Genomic DNA, 17,056 nt, shown 5'->3' with positions numbered 1-17,056 from the left:
TAAAATTATGTTCTAAAAGTCTTTGATACTTATAATCGTCAAGGGCAAAGCCACTTCAGGCATTTAGCCTGTGCGCTTCTGTAGGACTTTCAATTATTTCTTTCTTTAAAATGGCTATTTGCTTTTAAGTATATGTATGCATCTGTGTGTGGGTTTGTGCTCTCTTGGAGGCTAGAAGAGGGTGTTGGATCCTCAAGAGAAGTTACAGGTGGTGGTGAGCTGCTGGACATGGGTGCTGGGAACATAATTCTGGTCCTCTGTAAGAGCAACAAATGCTCTTAACGACTGAGCCATCTCTTCAGAACACCCCATTCCTCCTTTATAGTTATTTCCTGTCCTTCTGCCCCTTATGCCCACAGAATGCAGTTTCTCTGAAGATAGGCACACCGTTACTCAGCTTTGAATTTACCTATGTTTTTTTTCTTTCCCAGTAAGTGCCTACTATCACTTAAAAATTACAGTGACTGTTCCCTGTCACATTGGACCCATATTCTGAGGAAGGACGTGAACTGAATTTTGGTCGTTTGGGTTTGCATCAATGGAGAACAACCACGTTACAAAGCTGGTGAAGACAACTCTTCGATGCCTCTCATCAGAACTTCCTCCATCATGGAGACTCTGAGACAGGAGCATCAGTAAGCCGTCTTTGTTGTCAGGGACCACACATGTTCTAGTCACTCCGTGTCTCCTCACAGCATCTTGCTCAAGGTAGCAACAGACATGAAACCTGGATGCTGAGACCATGAGGTTCTCATGACTGTGGAGGGGAGAGTTTTGTTGCCGCCCGCAAAGAGCGAAGCATGAAGTGTGTAAGGAAGAAGGAACAAAACCAGGTGCACTATTGTTTGGGCAAGGGTACCCCGAGTGGCCACATGTTACGGGTTTGGTTTGAAGCCTTTAGTAATATTGGGAGGTGACAGAGCCGTTAGGAGATGAGATCTGGCAAAAGGACGTAAGACTTTTGGGCATGTCCCCAAGGAACTGGGACCTTAGTCTCTTCGGTTCTCATTCTGTTTTCTCTACCGCATGCCTTCATTACAACACAGGGACAAGGTAGTGTGGGGAGGGAGGGTTCTGGATGATAGGAACCACAGGGAGAGTGGTTAGGGCATTCAGCCAGAGGGGCCCCAAAGCATAGGCAGTGAACTCAGCAGTGAAAACAGAATAGTGGTCCCATAGGGACCTCATTACACTTAGAATGACTGTTGGGAGCAGTGAGACCCCAGATCCTGAATTTCTTGTAATCCCCTGATCTGAGTGCCTACAGCTGCTCTGAGCACAAGACCTTCAGTAGTTCCTGATGGCAAGAGAGTGGTTTCTGGTGGGTTTGGCTGGGGCGTGGCTACCTCTATATAATCTGCCCCTGAACACAATAAAGGGGGCATTCTTGGGAAATTCAAGGATGACCCGTGTCTCTGTCTTTCGGTCTGTGTGTGTCTGTGTATTTTAACCTCCAGCCCCTTGCCTGAAGCTCCCGAACTGGGTTCTAGCACACCGAGCGCAGACACGGGGGCGCGGTGCACGGCAAATAACTAGGCATAAAGTGGCATGAAATAAACCAGACAACTTGAGCACTTTGTTGTCTTTGACTTTGTGTGTAGGTAGCATTGACAGATACATTGAGACCATCCAGAGAAATGGTAGCATAGGTAGGATGAGAGAGAGGTAACAGAAGGAAGACACACTTACAAGAAGAACTCTCAACTGAGGAATTGCCTCCATCAGATTGGCCTTAGGCATATCTGTGAGGCATTTTCTTTTTTTGTTTATTTGAGACAGGGTTTCTCTGTGTAGTCCTGAATGTAGTTTGTCTCTTTTATGGTTTGTCTGTGAAATGTCCTCCATAGACTCAATCATCTGAGAACTTGGTCCTTAGCTTATAGCATTGTTTGGGGCCCTTAGGAGACAGAGACTGACTGGAGGTGGTGGGTTTCTGGGATGTAGGCTTTGGGTTTATACTAAGTCCTACTTCAGCCCAAGTTCCCTGATCCCTGGTCTGTAAAAGTGTGAGGAGCCAGTCTCATCGTCCTGTGGCCGTGAGTTCCATATGGCTCCCTCATAGCTCTGGGTCAAAACTGAACCTGTAAACCAAAGCAAGTATTTTTCTTCTTAGGTGTTTCTGTCAGCTGTTTTATCAGTGTCAAGAAAAGTGACTAATAGGTCTCCAAACATCTGGAAACCTGCTCCCTCTTGTGGTGGATTTGAGGTGGGAAAGCCTTTGAAAGGTTGGGCCTCCTTTTCACACTCAAGACCCTCCCAAATACCCTCCCTTGAACTTCTTCCACACATCCCAGTTGATAGTCTCCTTTGTTTTATTATTGCCAGATGCATATATATGCATATTCATGTATGTGCATGCACGAATATATATAGGTACAACCTGCTGAGTCCAGTTTTGTTGTTGGTGTGCATGTGATTTCAGGTGCTGACCACTCTGCAATAGACAACCAATGAGGGCTCATATCCAGGAGAGGCTGATTCTCCCCTTTCCCAGAAGTCACTAGTTGCCTATAGTTCTTTGCCTAGGGCTGGGACCCCATGACATTTTCTCTTCTCCATGTTAGGGGGTTCATTGATATTGGCATTGCTCTGGTCTTGTTTATGCAGCTGTTTCTAGGAGATATTTTTTCGCACCAGACTTTCTGATATTCTGGCTCGTAATCTTTTTTTTTTTAAATTCCTCTCTCATACATTATACCCTGTTTTAGTTAGGGTTTCTATTGTTGTAACAAAACACCATGACCAAAATAACAAGTTGGGGAGGAAAGGGTTCATTTGGCTTATACTTCCAGATCGTAGACCATCATTGGAGGAAGTTACTACAGGAAGTCAAGAGGGCCGGAACCTGGAGGCAGGAGCTGATGCAGAGGCCATGAAGGGGAGCTGTTTATTGACTTTCTTCCCCTGGCTTGCTCAGCTTGCTTTCTTATAGAACCCAAGACATCCACCCTCAATAGGCTGGGCCATCCCCCATTGATCACTAGTTGAGAAAATGTCTTACAGCTGGATCTCATGGAGACATTTCCTCCACTAAGGCTCCTTCCTCTCTGCTGACTCTAGCTTGTGTTAACACAGGCAACCAGGTAGTACACGTCCCACCTGCTGTTTTCCTTCCCTCCACTCTTCCCAGTCCCACTCTTTCTCCATAGACCTTCAAATAAATAAAAAATAAAAAAGCAGGCTTCGCAGGGATAGCAACCGAAAATGGCATAACAGTAAGGCTAGGTACAGCCCTTCAAATCAAGGCTGGATGAAGCAGCTCAGTAGGAGGAAAGGGGTTTCAAGGGCAGGCAAAGAGACAGAGATATTCCCTACTGCTACTGTTTGGAATCCCGCAAGAGCACCCAGCTATACAACCATAAGACATGCAGAGGACCTAGCTCAGACCCACACAGGGTCCGTGATTGTTGCTTCAGTTTCTATGAGTCCCTATGAGCCCTGCTTTGTTGATTCTGTGGGCTGTGTTCTCCTGGTGTCCTCGACTCCTCTGGCTCCTGCAATCCCTCTTTGCCTGCTCTGTGGGGTTCCCTTGACTCCACCTAGCGTTTGGTTGTGGGTCTCTGCATCTGCTCCTATCAGTTGTTGTATAACAATTGGGCAGGCCCCGATCTATGAATACAGCAAAAATAGCATTGAATTTTTCCCCCCAGTCTTGTTTGCTTCTATACTGGATCTCTGGGCTGTTTCCTGGCCCTCCAGCCAGTGTTAGGCGTGGGCTCCCCCTTGTGGTACGGACCTACAATTGCACCAGTCACTGGTTGGCCACTCCTACAGCTTCTGAGCCATTACCCCAGCACATCTTGGAGGCAGGACAGACAGATCTAAGGTTTTGTGGCTGGGTTGGTGTCCCAGCCCCACTGCTGGGAGCCTTGCCTGGTTACAGAAGATGGCCAGTTCAGGCTTTTCATCCTCCGTTTCTAGGGGTCTTCACTGGGGTCACCCTTGAGGATTCCAAGGAGTTTCCACTGCACTAGGTTTTCACATTGCCCCCCCCCTCCCCCAGACAAGTACCCTCAATTCCAGTCGTCTTTCCCAACACTGGGCTCTGACAGTCTTTCCACCCCTCTTTCATTATATTCCCAGAACCATAGATGCAGGAGCTGTGCTGCAGATGTGTTCAACGGGGCTGGGATTCCTGTAATCTGCTGATCGCTTCCTCCAGTCTCATTTGCTGTAAAGCGAGGTCTCTTTGATAAGGGGTAGTAGCTGCATTTATCCAGGAAAGCTGTCTTGCACATCCTAACTACATTCTTGATCCTCACCTGATTAAATCCAAGGATGTGGGGAAGCCTATACACATGAGGGCTGATTATACTTTTGGGGGGGAAAGATTTATTTATTTTTTATATTTGTGAGCATGTGTGTGCATGCATGCATGCTGTGTGCTTGTGTGCATGCATGTGTCTGTATATGCATGCAGGATCCAGAAGAGGGTAACAGATATCCCTCCATATCTCTCTGTCTTATTCTTTCAGGGCAGGGTCCCTCCCTAAACCTGGGATGTATGTTTTCTCAGTTGGAAGCAGTAAGGCCAGTGAGTCTCCTGTTTCAATCCTCCATGGATCTGGCATTACTTGTTTGCTACATGGGTTCTGGGACCTGAACTCAGGTCCTCATGATTGCTCGGAAGTTCTTTCAGTCACTGACCCACCTCTCCAACCCCTACCCACCCACACACTTTTAATAAGAAAGAATAAAGCAAGAAGCTTTTTTCCAAAAAATTTTTTACAGTTATATTGCTACAAGGTTTTTAACAGAATTGGGTGTTAAATTAACCAATACTTTTGAAGCTTCAATAATCGGAAAACAAGCTAATAAACACAAAACTCATTTTAGCTTTCACTCCATTCATAGCAGGGAATCTTCAGTACACAAACAGTCAAAACAAAATTTCAATTAATATTTATCCTGTCTAGGACTTTCCTATGCAGATCTGATACTCATACTCTTTATCCTTTCCTTAAAGCCTTAAGAAAAATAAATAGATCTATAAATAACTCATATAAATATAGGTTTTACAAGTTAAATAATAAAACTTTTGACCCTTAAATTTTGTCTTCTTCAGAGAGAGGTGTAATAAGGTAGACAATTCATTAAAATAACTTATGACCCCCCAAAAGTTACCTCAGGAAATATTAAATACATAAATAATTCAAAGCCTACAATTTAAAGCAAACAAGAAGCAAACTGGTGCCCCTTTAAACCCCATCCTCAGGGAGGAGGGCGGACAATTCTGACTCCAGCTCTGCATCAGTGTTACTGAATCAGTATTGATGAGCATCAGTCGCACGATCTGTTCTCAGAATACGAATGAGTTTGCTGAGAAGCATGGGAGTTTCTTAGGGGCTGTGGCTTGTCCTAACTGCTGTCAGTCTCAGGTCTAGGCTTTAGGCCACGTGGCGGACGATGGAGGACACACAGGTGCAGCCCACACCCACCAGCATCTTCTCCACCCGGAAGGAGAAGGGGCAGTTCTCAGGCTCCCTCCTCAGGACCAGGATCTCTTGCTGGAGGAGAACAGAGTTCATGTGGTGCTCCAACTTCCCCTGAGCATTGACACAGCGCTGATGGCGGCACTGTGCCTCCCAGATGACAGAAGGATATCGGTTAGGGTCCTCGTTGCGGCTGCAGGGGAGACAGAAGGAACGTGAGTTCTGGTTAAGTGGAAGGAAAAGCAGGATCAGGGGAAGGGAGGACGAGCATAGTGTGACAAATAGGAGCTCTGCAAAACGCTACACGTTGTTTTGAAGAACTTTGGGTTGTCTGAAAGTCTGGGTTCTCTCCCTTCCTTCCCCTTCTTCATTTCCCTCCTCCCCTTTTGCAGTGATAAGGATCAAACCCAGTGTCTCCCACGAGGCAGACACCCATTCTGTCACTCAACTACATTCCCAGTGTCGCAAACTTGGATTTTCAAGTTCATGAAGGGTTTTAGAAGAATGTCTTGAACGATAAACAAAATACACTAAGGACCACCATGAGGACTGATGCAACATAAAAGGTACATTTTAGGGCACATTTGATTTGTGGGAAGAGACAAAGGGTTGAAACATCAAGGACTAAGGCAGCTGTTTCCCCGACTTGGTGAAGCTGGTCTTTGAAAGAGGGAATGTGTCAGAATTCTATCTGAGAACACTTCATGAGATAGAGCCCAAACGTTATATGAAAAGCTGAAAACAAAGACAAAAGGCTCCTTATACAAACTGAATAAATAGTTCACTTAGACTTTTTGATTGATTGATTGAACCATCCTTAGTATTGGGAGCAGGGGAAAGAAGAAATCCTATAGACAGGTGAATCAATAGGTCCTTTGCCACTGGAATCTTATTCATATAAACTCAAATGATCAAACAACTTTTGTATTGATCCCTCAATGGGGTCTAAATACATACAACAAAAATATGTCAAGTCCAAAGGGGAAGAAATACCAAACACAATACTTCCTCCACCAGATTTCATGTTTGAACTTTTCAAGCCTTCTTCAGGACAGGCTCAGAAATACCTAATTAATTTTAATTTATTTTCAGCAAGCCTCCTCAGTTGAAGGTCTGGTAGAGGAAACATAATGCCCTATGATAAATGTCCTGATTTTCAAAAAGTCAGCAATCAACTTGATGGCTCATAAATGCTAGAATTGCGCTTATTGATTTGGAATGATAGAGAAAACACAGGCATTAATGCTCTGTGGTAAGTGTCTAGATTTCCAAAAAGTCAAAAAATTGACTAGCTTTCACAGGTGCTAGAATCACTGTTATCATTAATTTGGGTTGATGTCTGGCTTTAGTGACAACTGTAACAGGTTAGGGTGGAGTGTGAGATTAGGTAGAAAACAGGAAATCATGCTGAGAGCATGTGTAATGAACCAAAAAGCGGAAAACACAAATTTTTGCCTGGAGTCCTTACGTACTGGAGAGTCCAGGGCGAGGTGGATCGGTTGAGGTAGTCTGACGGCCTTCGGGAACTCAGTTTCGGGCTAAGAGAGTTCAGAACTGTCAGGTTGACCTTCACATTCTGGAGAAAGTTCTTGCCCTCAGTGTTTGGACATCCTGAACTTTGTGGGATAGGTAACCCTGCCTTCACCACAGCCTCCAGGCTCAGCAGCAGCAACAGCAGCAGAGACTGAAAGGGAAACCAGAGTGATGGGGACTGGATTAGTAGATGGGCGTTGCTGGTGAATTCATTACTATAGGAAACATGCTACATTCTGGAAAGATCTAGGCAACAATGTAAAACAGTTTAAATTAAAAAAAAATTCTTCAGCTGGGTGGTGTTGGCGCACGCCCTTTAATCCCAGCACTCGGGAGGCAGAGGCAGGCGGATCTCTGTGAATTCGAGACCAGCCTGCTCTACAAGAGCTAGTTCCAGGACAGGCTCCAAAGCCACAGAGAAACCCTGTCTCGAAAAAAAAACCAAAAAAAAATTCTTCAGATGACCAAAATAACACTAAAAATGTAGAATTTATTTTATTCTTAATCAGTTTCTCATTGACTTCTTGTGACTGAGGATAGGAAGGCAGTACTTTAGATGGCGGTGGTTTTAGAAAAAGTGTCAAGTCATGTCATCCCATCAGGCTGCTGCCTTAGGAGTCAATAGGCCAATAAATGACCTTGATTTCTAGGAGAAAATGTCCTTCTGCACCAGTGTCTGCACAATCAAGCTGCAGAAGTCCTAGTGATGTCTGCATTCATGTTAGAACTAGAAACAGTGTTTCCACACCGGATAAAAACTAGAAACAGTGTTGCCCTCCAGATAAAAACTGGATCCCCCCCCCCCCTTACGTTTCCTTAGGTATATTTTCTGGTTGTTCTACACATAGCATGTATTGATTGTATAAGGAGAATCAGATTTCAGAACATACTTTTTAAGTTAAGTATTTGAAAATGTAAAGCTTTATTCTGAAACAGCTATAGAAGTATCTAATTAGAATCAAGTGGTTTGAATGCACTAAGTCTTTGGTATAAAACAATGGTAACAGACGTTGCTTCTAAAGCTTTCAAATCTGCAAGAATTAGTAACCCACTTTAGTCTGGATTAAAGAGCAAAAACTGACAAGAGAGAACGTCAAATCCTTTGCACTCAGGAAAACAGGCTTTTGACAGACACTCTTGCTCATCGCGTCTCACCACGTGACATTTCTGATGTGGGCTAGTGCCATCAGAAGTATCTTTCAGGTTTAACCTCGTCTTTCTGACTGATACTGATCAGTTCTTCAAAAGGCTGAACAATGATTTAGGCACCCACCAGAGGTTTCATTTCTAGTTCTGCGTACACAGATTCATGGGTCTCCACAGTTAGAGTCCAGCATTTCCATTTCATACCCCATGCAACAACATGACCTGGTTTCAATCAACAAGAGCCTTGAAGATTAGTGCAGGACTCACCAGAGACGAAGATCTCCCGGGATTCATGGTTGCTGCTTCCGATCAGCTGGCCCTGGATGAGCTTGTGCCTGGGGTGAGGTGGATGAAGTGGGGTGCTCCCTTCTCTCTTTTTATAGGGTTTTACACCTTCTGCGGTCACTTACGTTGAGAGTGGTTTGGGGGGGGGTCCCACCACTGGAGTAAAGTTCCATTTTTGAAATGAGGTCAGGCGGAACCACCGTCTCATGATGTGTCTTCTCAAGGGCAGAAGTTCAGTCTGCAAAGGAGCACTACTTACAGGGAGCTGAGCAGAGGTGCTTTGCTATGGTTCAGCCTGATGTGTTTATGGACATTATCTGAAGCTGCTGCAGACATGTGCTCCATCTTAATGGCTTGTGGGAAAATAGAAGCCTGACAGTTGACGAGTACCACGTGCTTTGATTTTTGACTTGATCTTTCTCCTTTTTTTTCCTACCAGATTCCCTGACCAGAGACCATTCCACCGAACATTGAAGGTCTTGCCATATAAATAGACAAACCCAATAAATAATTTCACAATGATGGAATGCGTTTTATTTAACCGAGTATAACAAGTGATTTTCTTGAATGTCTCCCCTGGGCAGGGAACAATCACAAAGTCCAGTTACTTATTAGGGAGTAACTAGAAACATGAGATTTACCAGCGAAGACACGGCTGCCGTATGTTATCAAGAAACTTGTTAACATTTGCTGCTTTGAGGTTCAGTCGCATGCCTTTCTTTTAGGAGGAGGGGAAGGAATGGAAATAGAAGAACACAGAGGTTGACTAGACGAGATGAAGAAGGTATCCAAAATAGAGATGGAGACTGAAGGAAGACAATGGGGAAATTGAAGTCCTGGGGAGTAGAGACTAGTGACAGAGACAAGAAGGAAAGGAAACAGCTCTCCCCCTCTCTCCTCTCAATGAGATGACCTTTGCCTTCAAGTCCTTGAGAAGAGTTTCTTCTCTTCAGGACAAGATGGGGATCATTACATCATTACACATAGGTGCCATCAATATGTCATTTTCTCTGCCTCTACCTGTAATGGAATGAGCCACGTCCCCTGGCTTCTCAGCTCTTTGGCTTCTGTCTCACATTCAACACAAACATGAGGCACAACAGTAGCTCCTGTTCGGGAAGCAGTGTCTGGTAGGATCGCTGAATTCCCTTTGCAATGGCATTCATCTCGGAAGTTGGCAGCAGCTCTCACATCTGTCTCCTCTCTCTGGGCCTTCAACTCAGACTTTCCCGTCTGGACCAAGTTTGCTGTTTGGACACTTCTACTGCCCCTGAAATGATTCTCAAAGCACATCTTCTCTCCTTCTTTCACCTCCTGGATGCTAAATATGAATTCCTTAGCACTTGAGTTAGTATTGCAGTTTGAACACTCTTACAACGCAGCGTGTTAGAGTTCATGGGGTCCTGGTTTTCTATCTGTCCTACTTCTACAACTTGGATACCTTTTGTTAAAGTACATACAGCCTTGCCCATGTCCTCTCCACCCTGTTTATCAGTATGTTGCTGGCCTTGTAGGATCCTGTTCACATGGTTCTTCTAACTGGGAATAGCATCACTGGAATGAGTATCCTACTGCATTGGCTTCTTTGCATTCTCATCTCTTGCCTTTGGTTTCATTGGGTACTGCACTAAATTCATCTTTGAAAAGTTTGCTTTAGACATATGTATTTCTGGTTTTGGATTGTACTGTAAGACTTGAAGGCTAATATGTTATTGATGTATACATGTTTCATTATGTCTACTATAACGGTTTACGTAACGCGGGACATCTTTTCAGTGTCTCTTTTTGGAAAGTGGCTGTCTGCTTCCCTTGAACTGTGTATTGTTTGCTTCCTGACTTCCTTGCTAGATTGCCAGCTACCTGAACACTGGTAGCTATTTTGTTGATCTTTGCATTTGCAGAGGATTTAGTAAACAGTAAGTGATAGTTTTTATTGACTGACATTATGAAACATTATGTCAAACATTTTAGAAACTTTTTGCTTTTTAGAGCTTGGCTGCATTCTAAGACACTACTGAATTGTCTCATCCTTTGGCTCCATAGCCTGATCCCCTTGAAAAAGAGTGTGACAGTGTTATAGCCTATGCTGGACTCTATAGAGTGGCGTCCTTGCTGCTATGGGGCAATGATGAGCTGGTGGAGAATCTGCTTGCTGCCAATACCATTAAATGATGGTGAAGAGGAAGCTCTAACTGGACTCCCAGTGCACTGTCCTGTATTAGCAAAATTCAGCCTGGCCACAATGACAATCCTCGTCTTAAAATAAAGGGAAGGTGGAGAATCAAGACAAGTTTCCATGACAGTGTAAAGATGGTTATTTAGTTGTAGTGATTGGAGCTGGTTATGCCTGGCTTTGAGAAGAAGTCCTTGGAGGAGCAGTTGGGAACACAAAGGCTGTCCACAAAAGGTCACGGTTCTATGCTTGCTGTCCCCTCAGCCTCAAAGTTGAGCCTTCAGGGGAAGAAAGATTGCCAGAGGGAGAGCTAGCACTCTCCAAACAGCAAAGGGACTGACGTCTTCTCTTTCACTATGACTCTGCCTTTTAAAGACTTCATCTTTTTGTAGGCTTGATGTTTTGCTTTATAAGATGAAGTTTAGTCTCCACTGTTGATTGTGGTTGACATTTTGCAGAAAGACAATAGCAATGAATAAAGCAAGCAGTAAATTAGGAATGATGGTTTTGCTCAGGAGTGGTCTTCGAGTTTATCAGTGTTGCTTCTCTGAAGACGAAATAGCAGCTATGACGTTGAGCAGCTATGAGTTGCTGGACCACAACTGAGTGTGGAAGGGTATGCAACAGGCACCCGTGGCAGCGAAGCGGTGTTGGAAGGGAAGAAGTGTTCGTTGGTGTCTCGAAATGAGTAGGCCATGAAACAGTACTATTTCTAGCTATAATAGAGAATAATACAAAGAATAAAAAAAATCCTTATTTTTGTAAACAGAACGGAGTATCTTTTGTCTCGGTGTGGTGAAAAATTAAGGCATTGCTAAAAATATAGAATAAAAACCAGTTTTTGTTTCTTTCTCAGATGGCAGGGCTACCATTGAGAAATGATTATTCTACTAATTTGTATTCTGTAGCCTTTTTCAGGAAAACAACAACCACAATAGTGTGGGTAAAGGAGGGATCAACATGGTTAGCATATATCCCAATTTAAAGAGACAGTAGTTGTTTAAGCAGGTGAGTGACGCTTGGTTTAATTCTGTCTACATCACTGTATAAGGCTCCTTCTCCATTGATTTTATGTAATAGAGAGAGAACAGTCTTGGAGAGAATGTTCTTGGAAACCCCCTAATTGTAGGGGCTTCCACTATTACGATGCCTCATCTTGACCAGGAACAATCCTCAACAAACACTTGAAAGAAAAACAGGATGGTAAGAGAAGACTTGTATTTGTGACGATGACCACATAGATGTCTTTATAGAACTGACTAAGCTAGGATTTTTATCGAGTTCTACGTTCTGTCTCGGTTTTTACTATAGTTGTGTTTCTAAGGATTGCTCTGCAACAATTCTGGGATGGGAAGCCCCAGGAATGGTACCAGGTTCTTCTAGAATCCCCGGTGGAAGAAAGTGCCTTCCTCCTGCCACACAGTGAATTGGGCATGATTAATAAAATGGCTATTTCAATTGAGTTGGCTTGTGCATGGGCTGTGTGTTTGAATGTTAGTATGTAGATTTACAAGTAGTGTGTGTGTGTGTGCTTGTGTGTGTGTGTGTGTGCACATAGAGGCCTGAGGTGTGTGTTGAATGTCTTCCTAGATTGCTCCCCACTTTTCCTTTTGAGACATAGATCTGGTGCTTACAGATTGACTGGCCAGAGAGCTCTAGGGATCCCTCTGCCTCCCGCCTCTGTCCCCCCTACTACCTCTAGGTAGGGTTGGAAAGACTAATAGTTTTGTACAGATGCTGAGCTTCAAATGCAGATACTCATATTTGCATGGCAGGTACCTATCGACCAAGCCATCTCTCCAGCCCCAGAAGCCCTTTCTAAGTACTAACTTTTTTTTTCTGGGTACTTACATTGGTTTATTTCATCACTGGTCTTTGACCGGTCCTTTACCAAATATTGATTTCATTGTTTTGATTTGATAGAATCAGATCATATGACTGGACAGCCCTAAAAGTCAAACCTAACGTATGTGACTAAAAAACATTAAGTATCCATTACCTTACCCATGTAAAACCAGTGTCCTTAGCTAGATCTAAACAGTACACAGTGACTCTATCGCTTTGACAATAGTGATCGCATTTAACGCATCTTCTTCGCCAGCCCCAAAACCCCAAGAATAATGCCTGGAAGCTGAGTAAGAGAAGGAAGATGTGTCATGTAACATCATTTCAATGACCACAACCTGTCTGTTTCCCCAGGCTCTACCTAAAAATCCAATCAAGCAGACCCTTCGAGCTTGTCAGTTTCTCCTCTGAGTAATGCGTATGAACCTCATGGAAACTAAGGCTCCTCTCTAGGTGAATTTCTCACTGGGCTTTTACTGAAAGATTGCTTTGAAGTGGGTCAGCAAACTTGCCATTTTTTTTTCCAACGAAGTACACTTCGAATTAGATACCTTCGCGTTAGCAGGTGCATGCAAATTGTTTGGCGGGTGGCCTCCCCTTTGGTAACGCTGACTTCATTTGATACCCTAAAAATCAAGGTCAGCAACTGACTGGCTTTCAAGTCTAAACGGATGTCACTGAAGAGTACAGTCTAAAATTAAGCAAACTAAACCACACACTGTGGTCGGGCTACCTTTATTTTCAGCAATTTTGCAGTTAATATAGGCAACCACAGAATATTTTAAAAAGAGAGATATAGGACATAAACTTGGAAAATGTTGCTAACTGGTATTCTGCTCTTTAAATAATATCAAGGATGCTGTGGTGAGGGAGTGGGTTCGAGAACTGGAAAGATGGTAAAATCAATACCTTGATATTTTATTTCTGTGTTTCAAAATCTTTTGGGAGATTTAAGATGACATATTATAAAATAAATCAAGTAATAAAATTGTTGAAAGTAGAAACAGAATCCAAAGTCCAAATCTGGGAAGAGAAATTCACAGGCATAGTCTGCCAGGGCAACCTATCCGTATGTCTTTGAGCTTCCTGGAATCCAAAGAGAAGAGAAATGCACTCAGATATGTTACCAGAAAGGAAGAAGCTAATGAGAGCCTTAAAAATGGTAGATACTTTCTTTAGCAGTGACTTTGGAATGCAAATTTGGCACTTATAAAAGATCCCGGATATTGCACTGGTTAAGGGCATGTTTTTGGCTTTAGACATTCCTAAGATCAGGTCCAGCTCCATCCCCGTTAGCTGCTGTGAGCAGCTGAAGGCATCAGCTCACTTGCTGTCCATTTCCTTACTTTTAAAGTGAAACTACCAGTAGAATTTGCATAATGGATACATAGTTGCAAGAAATAAACTCTGCTCTGTCGTCTGACTTAGATTCAGTGTACAATGGGTCTGGATAATGCTCATAGATACATCAGGCATTAACACCTATTAAATTTTTTTTTTTTTTTTTTGAGGAAAGAGAGTCTGCAGGTCTAAAAAAATACTAGGTGTCTGGTAATCTCAGTTGTGTACTCCCCAGGGAATTTTCAGGCTTTAGGCTCCCACATGACCAGGATGAGCTCGACTTGTCCTGAATACATGATTTTTTTTTAAAGGCTATTACAGGGGGAACATGGTGCTGTGTTCTGAGCATACAGCCTATAAGCCTAAGGCTGGCTTTGGAAGAGTAGATATTCAGGGTAATGGAGGCCTCTTATTCTGTGTTCACTTACTGCTTGCTGATCAATTAATGAAACAGATGCGTTGGGTAGATGACCTGGAAATCAATGGATAGCAGACATAGCATTTCTAGTGGCAGAAAGGGGCAGTCCCTGCTATAAATGGTGAATTTGTTCTTTTGGTTTGCATATTATTGCACTGACAATAAATAAAGTCTACAATTTACTTGTGTTCAACTTAATCCAGAACTGCTATTCTGTGTGCATCTATATTTTGTCTATCATCTATCTATCTATCTATCTATCTATCTATCTATCTATCTATCTATCTATCTATCTATCATCTATCTATCTATCATCTATCTATCTATCTATCTATCTATCTATCTATCTATCTATCATCTATCTAATCTATCTATTTGCAAGAGAGGTGCATTCAAGGTGGTAGTCGTAGTCTGTCTCCTATCTATGTCCCATCCCATCCCAACCACATATATGTGTTCACATTGTTACAGTTTGCCATATGAAATGCTCCTCACAGACTCTTGGCTTGAACACTTGGACCACAGCTTGTGGTGCTAGTTTGGGCTGCACTAGAAACTTTAGTAGGTAGGTTATTGAGGGGTGGGTTTGGCTTGTTTATCTTGTCCCAGGTTCCTCTCATCCTCACTCACTCTACTTCCTATTTATCAGGCATCAAGAAAGAAACCTGGCATATTCTTTCACTACTGTGATGTACTCCCTAAGTTTATGGGTCCAAGAATAATTATAGGAACCTTGTAAAATCCATGAGGCCAAATTAGTGAGGAGAGAGAGAGAGAGAGAGAAAGAGAGAGAGAGAGAGAGAGAGAGAGAGAGAGAGAGAGAGAGAGAGGAGAGACAGGAGAGAGAGAGGGAGAGAGAGATTACTTATATATAATTTTAATTCTTAGAAAAAAGTTTTTGGAGTGTACCTCTTGTTGGGATCATTTTAAGTATTTAGAAACAGCATAGTATTTATTATAATACTGTTTTGTAACCATTTTCTCTCCTTATAATATATTCTAACATCAACATACAATCTCTTCCCCTTTTTCCCTGTCTTCCTCCCTCTCTCTCTGTGTGTGTGTGTCTCTGTGTGTGGGTGTGTATCTTTCTCCTTAACATCTTGAGGAATGGATGGACGGTAAACCTGTCAACTAATTACTTACTATTAAATGCCTTTACTCTACGTCATCTTCCACAGCAGAAACAATATTAATATCTAGGTACAAAGTAGATTATGCAACCTTCAATCTTTGCATAATGACTGAGTTTGGTTTTGTAGCACTGTTGTGAAGAATGAAATGTAGAGAAAGATAAAAAAATGTGCTGGGTTGCAGAAATAAAGCAGAATTTGTGAATTCTTAACACTGGAAAATTGTGACTAATTTAGGCCTGGGAAGATAGCTCAAAGAGTAAAGAGTTTGCTGCAAAAGTGTGAGCATCCAGGCTTGGATACCCAGCACCCGCTTAGAAGCTGAGTGTGGTGATGCATATCTGTAACCCCAACACAGAGGGTGAGGGGTGGAGGGTGGAGGCAGGACGATCCGGGAGCTTGCTGGCCAGCCATTCTAGCCAAAATGACAAGCTCCAGGCTCAGTGAGGGTCCCTGTCTGAAAAAATAAGGGGGATATCCACTGAGGAATCCACCTGACCTCAATCTCTGACTCTCCCAAGTGTCTTCATGGATAAGCTCACACAGGCACAGATACAGACAGACAGACAGACAGACAGAGAACCACCACACACACAGAGAGAAAGAAAATTATGACTAATTTAAATGATGGTCTGACTCAGAAGTCTTGAATTTCAACTCAAATTAAAAAAAATAGTTAACGCAACTTAGTGGCAAGGGTCAATAAATGGGTTAGGAGAACATTTACAATATGGAAGATAAAGAAATATGGAATGGTTTATTATGTGTTCAGTATTCTAATATGCCTGGCAAACAGATTATATATAAAAAATTCCTTTTAGCTCTTTTAAGATTCTATTGTCTGATTTGTGCTTCCCCTTGGTGGAGAAACAAGTAGCTATTTGGTTTAAGATACGTCCCTGACTGGAGAGATGACTCAGGGGTTAAGAGCACTGGATGCTCTTCTGGAGGGCCTGGGTTCAATTCTGAGCACCCACATGGCAGTTTATAGCTGTCTGTAACTCTGCTTCATAAATTAACCAATGCACATAAATTAAAGTTAAATACATTACTTTTTTTTTAAAAAAAGATACGACCCTGGCACGGGGGCCATGGCTACTTAGACTAGTGTTTGCCTTGCAAGTGTGACAAGCTGAGTTTGATCCCCAGCACACACATAAAGCTTTGGTTTGTAATCCCAGTGCTGAAGAGGTGACACAAGAGGATGTATGGACTTTCTGTCTGGTCAGACCAGCCCAATTAGCAAGTGACCCTCTCTCAAAACACAGCTCCCAGGGAACAAGACCCAGGCTGAACTCTGCAGACACATGCGCATGTGCACTTGTACCAGCAAATACCCCCCCCCCACACACACACATACCAAAAGATGCTTTTTTTCCAGTAGTGCTTGGTAAGAATAGGAATTGCTTTACAGAAGCTTTTCAGTTTCAGGAGGTCCCATTTATTAATTGCTTCTCTCAGTATCTGTGCTGCTGGGGTTATATTTAGTAAGGGGTCTCCTGTGCCAATGTGTTCAAGTGTACTTCCCACTTTTTCTTCTATAGGGTTCAGTGTAGCTGGCTTTATGTTGAGGTCTTTGATCCATTTGGACTTAAGTTTTGTGTATGGTGATAGATATGGGTCTATTGTCATTCTTTTACATGTTGATATCCAGTTATGGCCAGTACCATTTGTTAAATATGCTTTTTTTTCCCATTTGATATTTTTTGCTGCTTTGTCAAAAATTGGGTGTTTGAAGGTGTGTGGATTA

At 42.8% G+C, this 17,056-nt stretch overlaps 1 protein-coding gene across 1 annotated transcript; it reads right to left on the bottom strand.

The window, feature by feature from the left end:
- Nucleotides 1-5,387: 5,387 nt before the first annotated feature.
- Il17a (interleukin 17A) lies at nt 5,388-8,405 on the bottom strand. Its single transcript, XM_038341198.1, has 3 exons — nt 8,379-8,405; nt 6,905-7,116; nt 5,388-5,625 (listed from the first exon to the last, which is right to left on the bottom strand). Exons 1-3 carry the CDS (start codon nt 8,403-8,405, stop codon nt 5,388-5,390), a joined length of 477 nt encoding a protein of 158 aa, XP_038197126.1.
- Nucleotides 8,406-17,056: the final 8,651 nt, after the last annotated feature.

The sequence above is a fragment of the Arvicola amphibius genome, chromosome 9 (genome assembly GCF_903992535.2).
Source record: "Arvicola amphibius chromosome 9, mArvAmp1.2, whole genome shotgun sequence".
NCBI lineage: Eukaryota > Metazoa > Chordata > Mammalia > Rodentia > Cricetidae > Arvicola > Arvicola amphibius.
Note: the sequence above shows the minus strand (reverse complement) of the source record. Positions and strands in the feature narration are given on the sequence as shown.

What these genes read in the sequence shown, in the direction of transcription:
- Il17a (XM_038341198.1), bottom strand. Translation starts at nt 8,405, where the DNA reads ATGAATCCCGGGAGATCTTCGTCTCTG. An exon ending in CCGGGAGATCTTCGTCTCTG is followed by an intron (nt 7,117 to 8,378) that starts GTGAGTCCTGCA and finishes TTTCCCTTTCAG; the next exon opens with TCTCTGCTGCTGTTGCTGCT. An exon ending in ACCTCGCCCTGGACTCTCCA is followed by an intron (nt 5,626 to 6,904) that starts GTACGTAAGGAC and finishes TCTCCCCTGCAG; the next exon opens with CCGCAACGAGGACCCTAACC.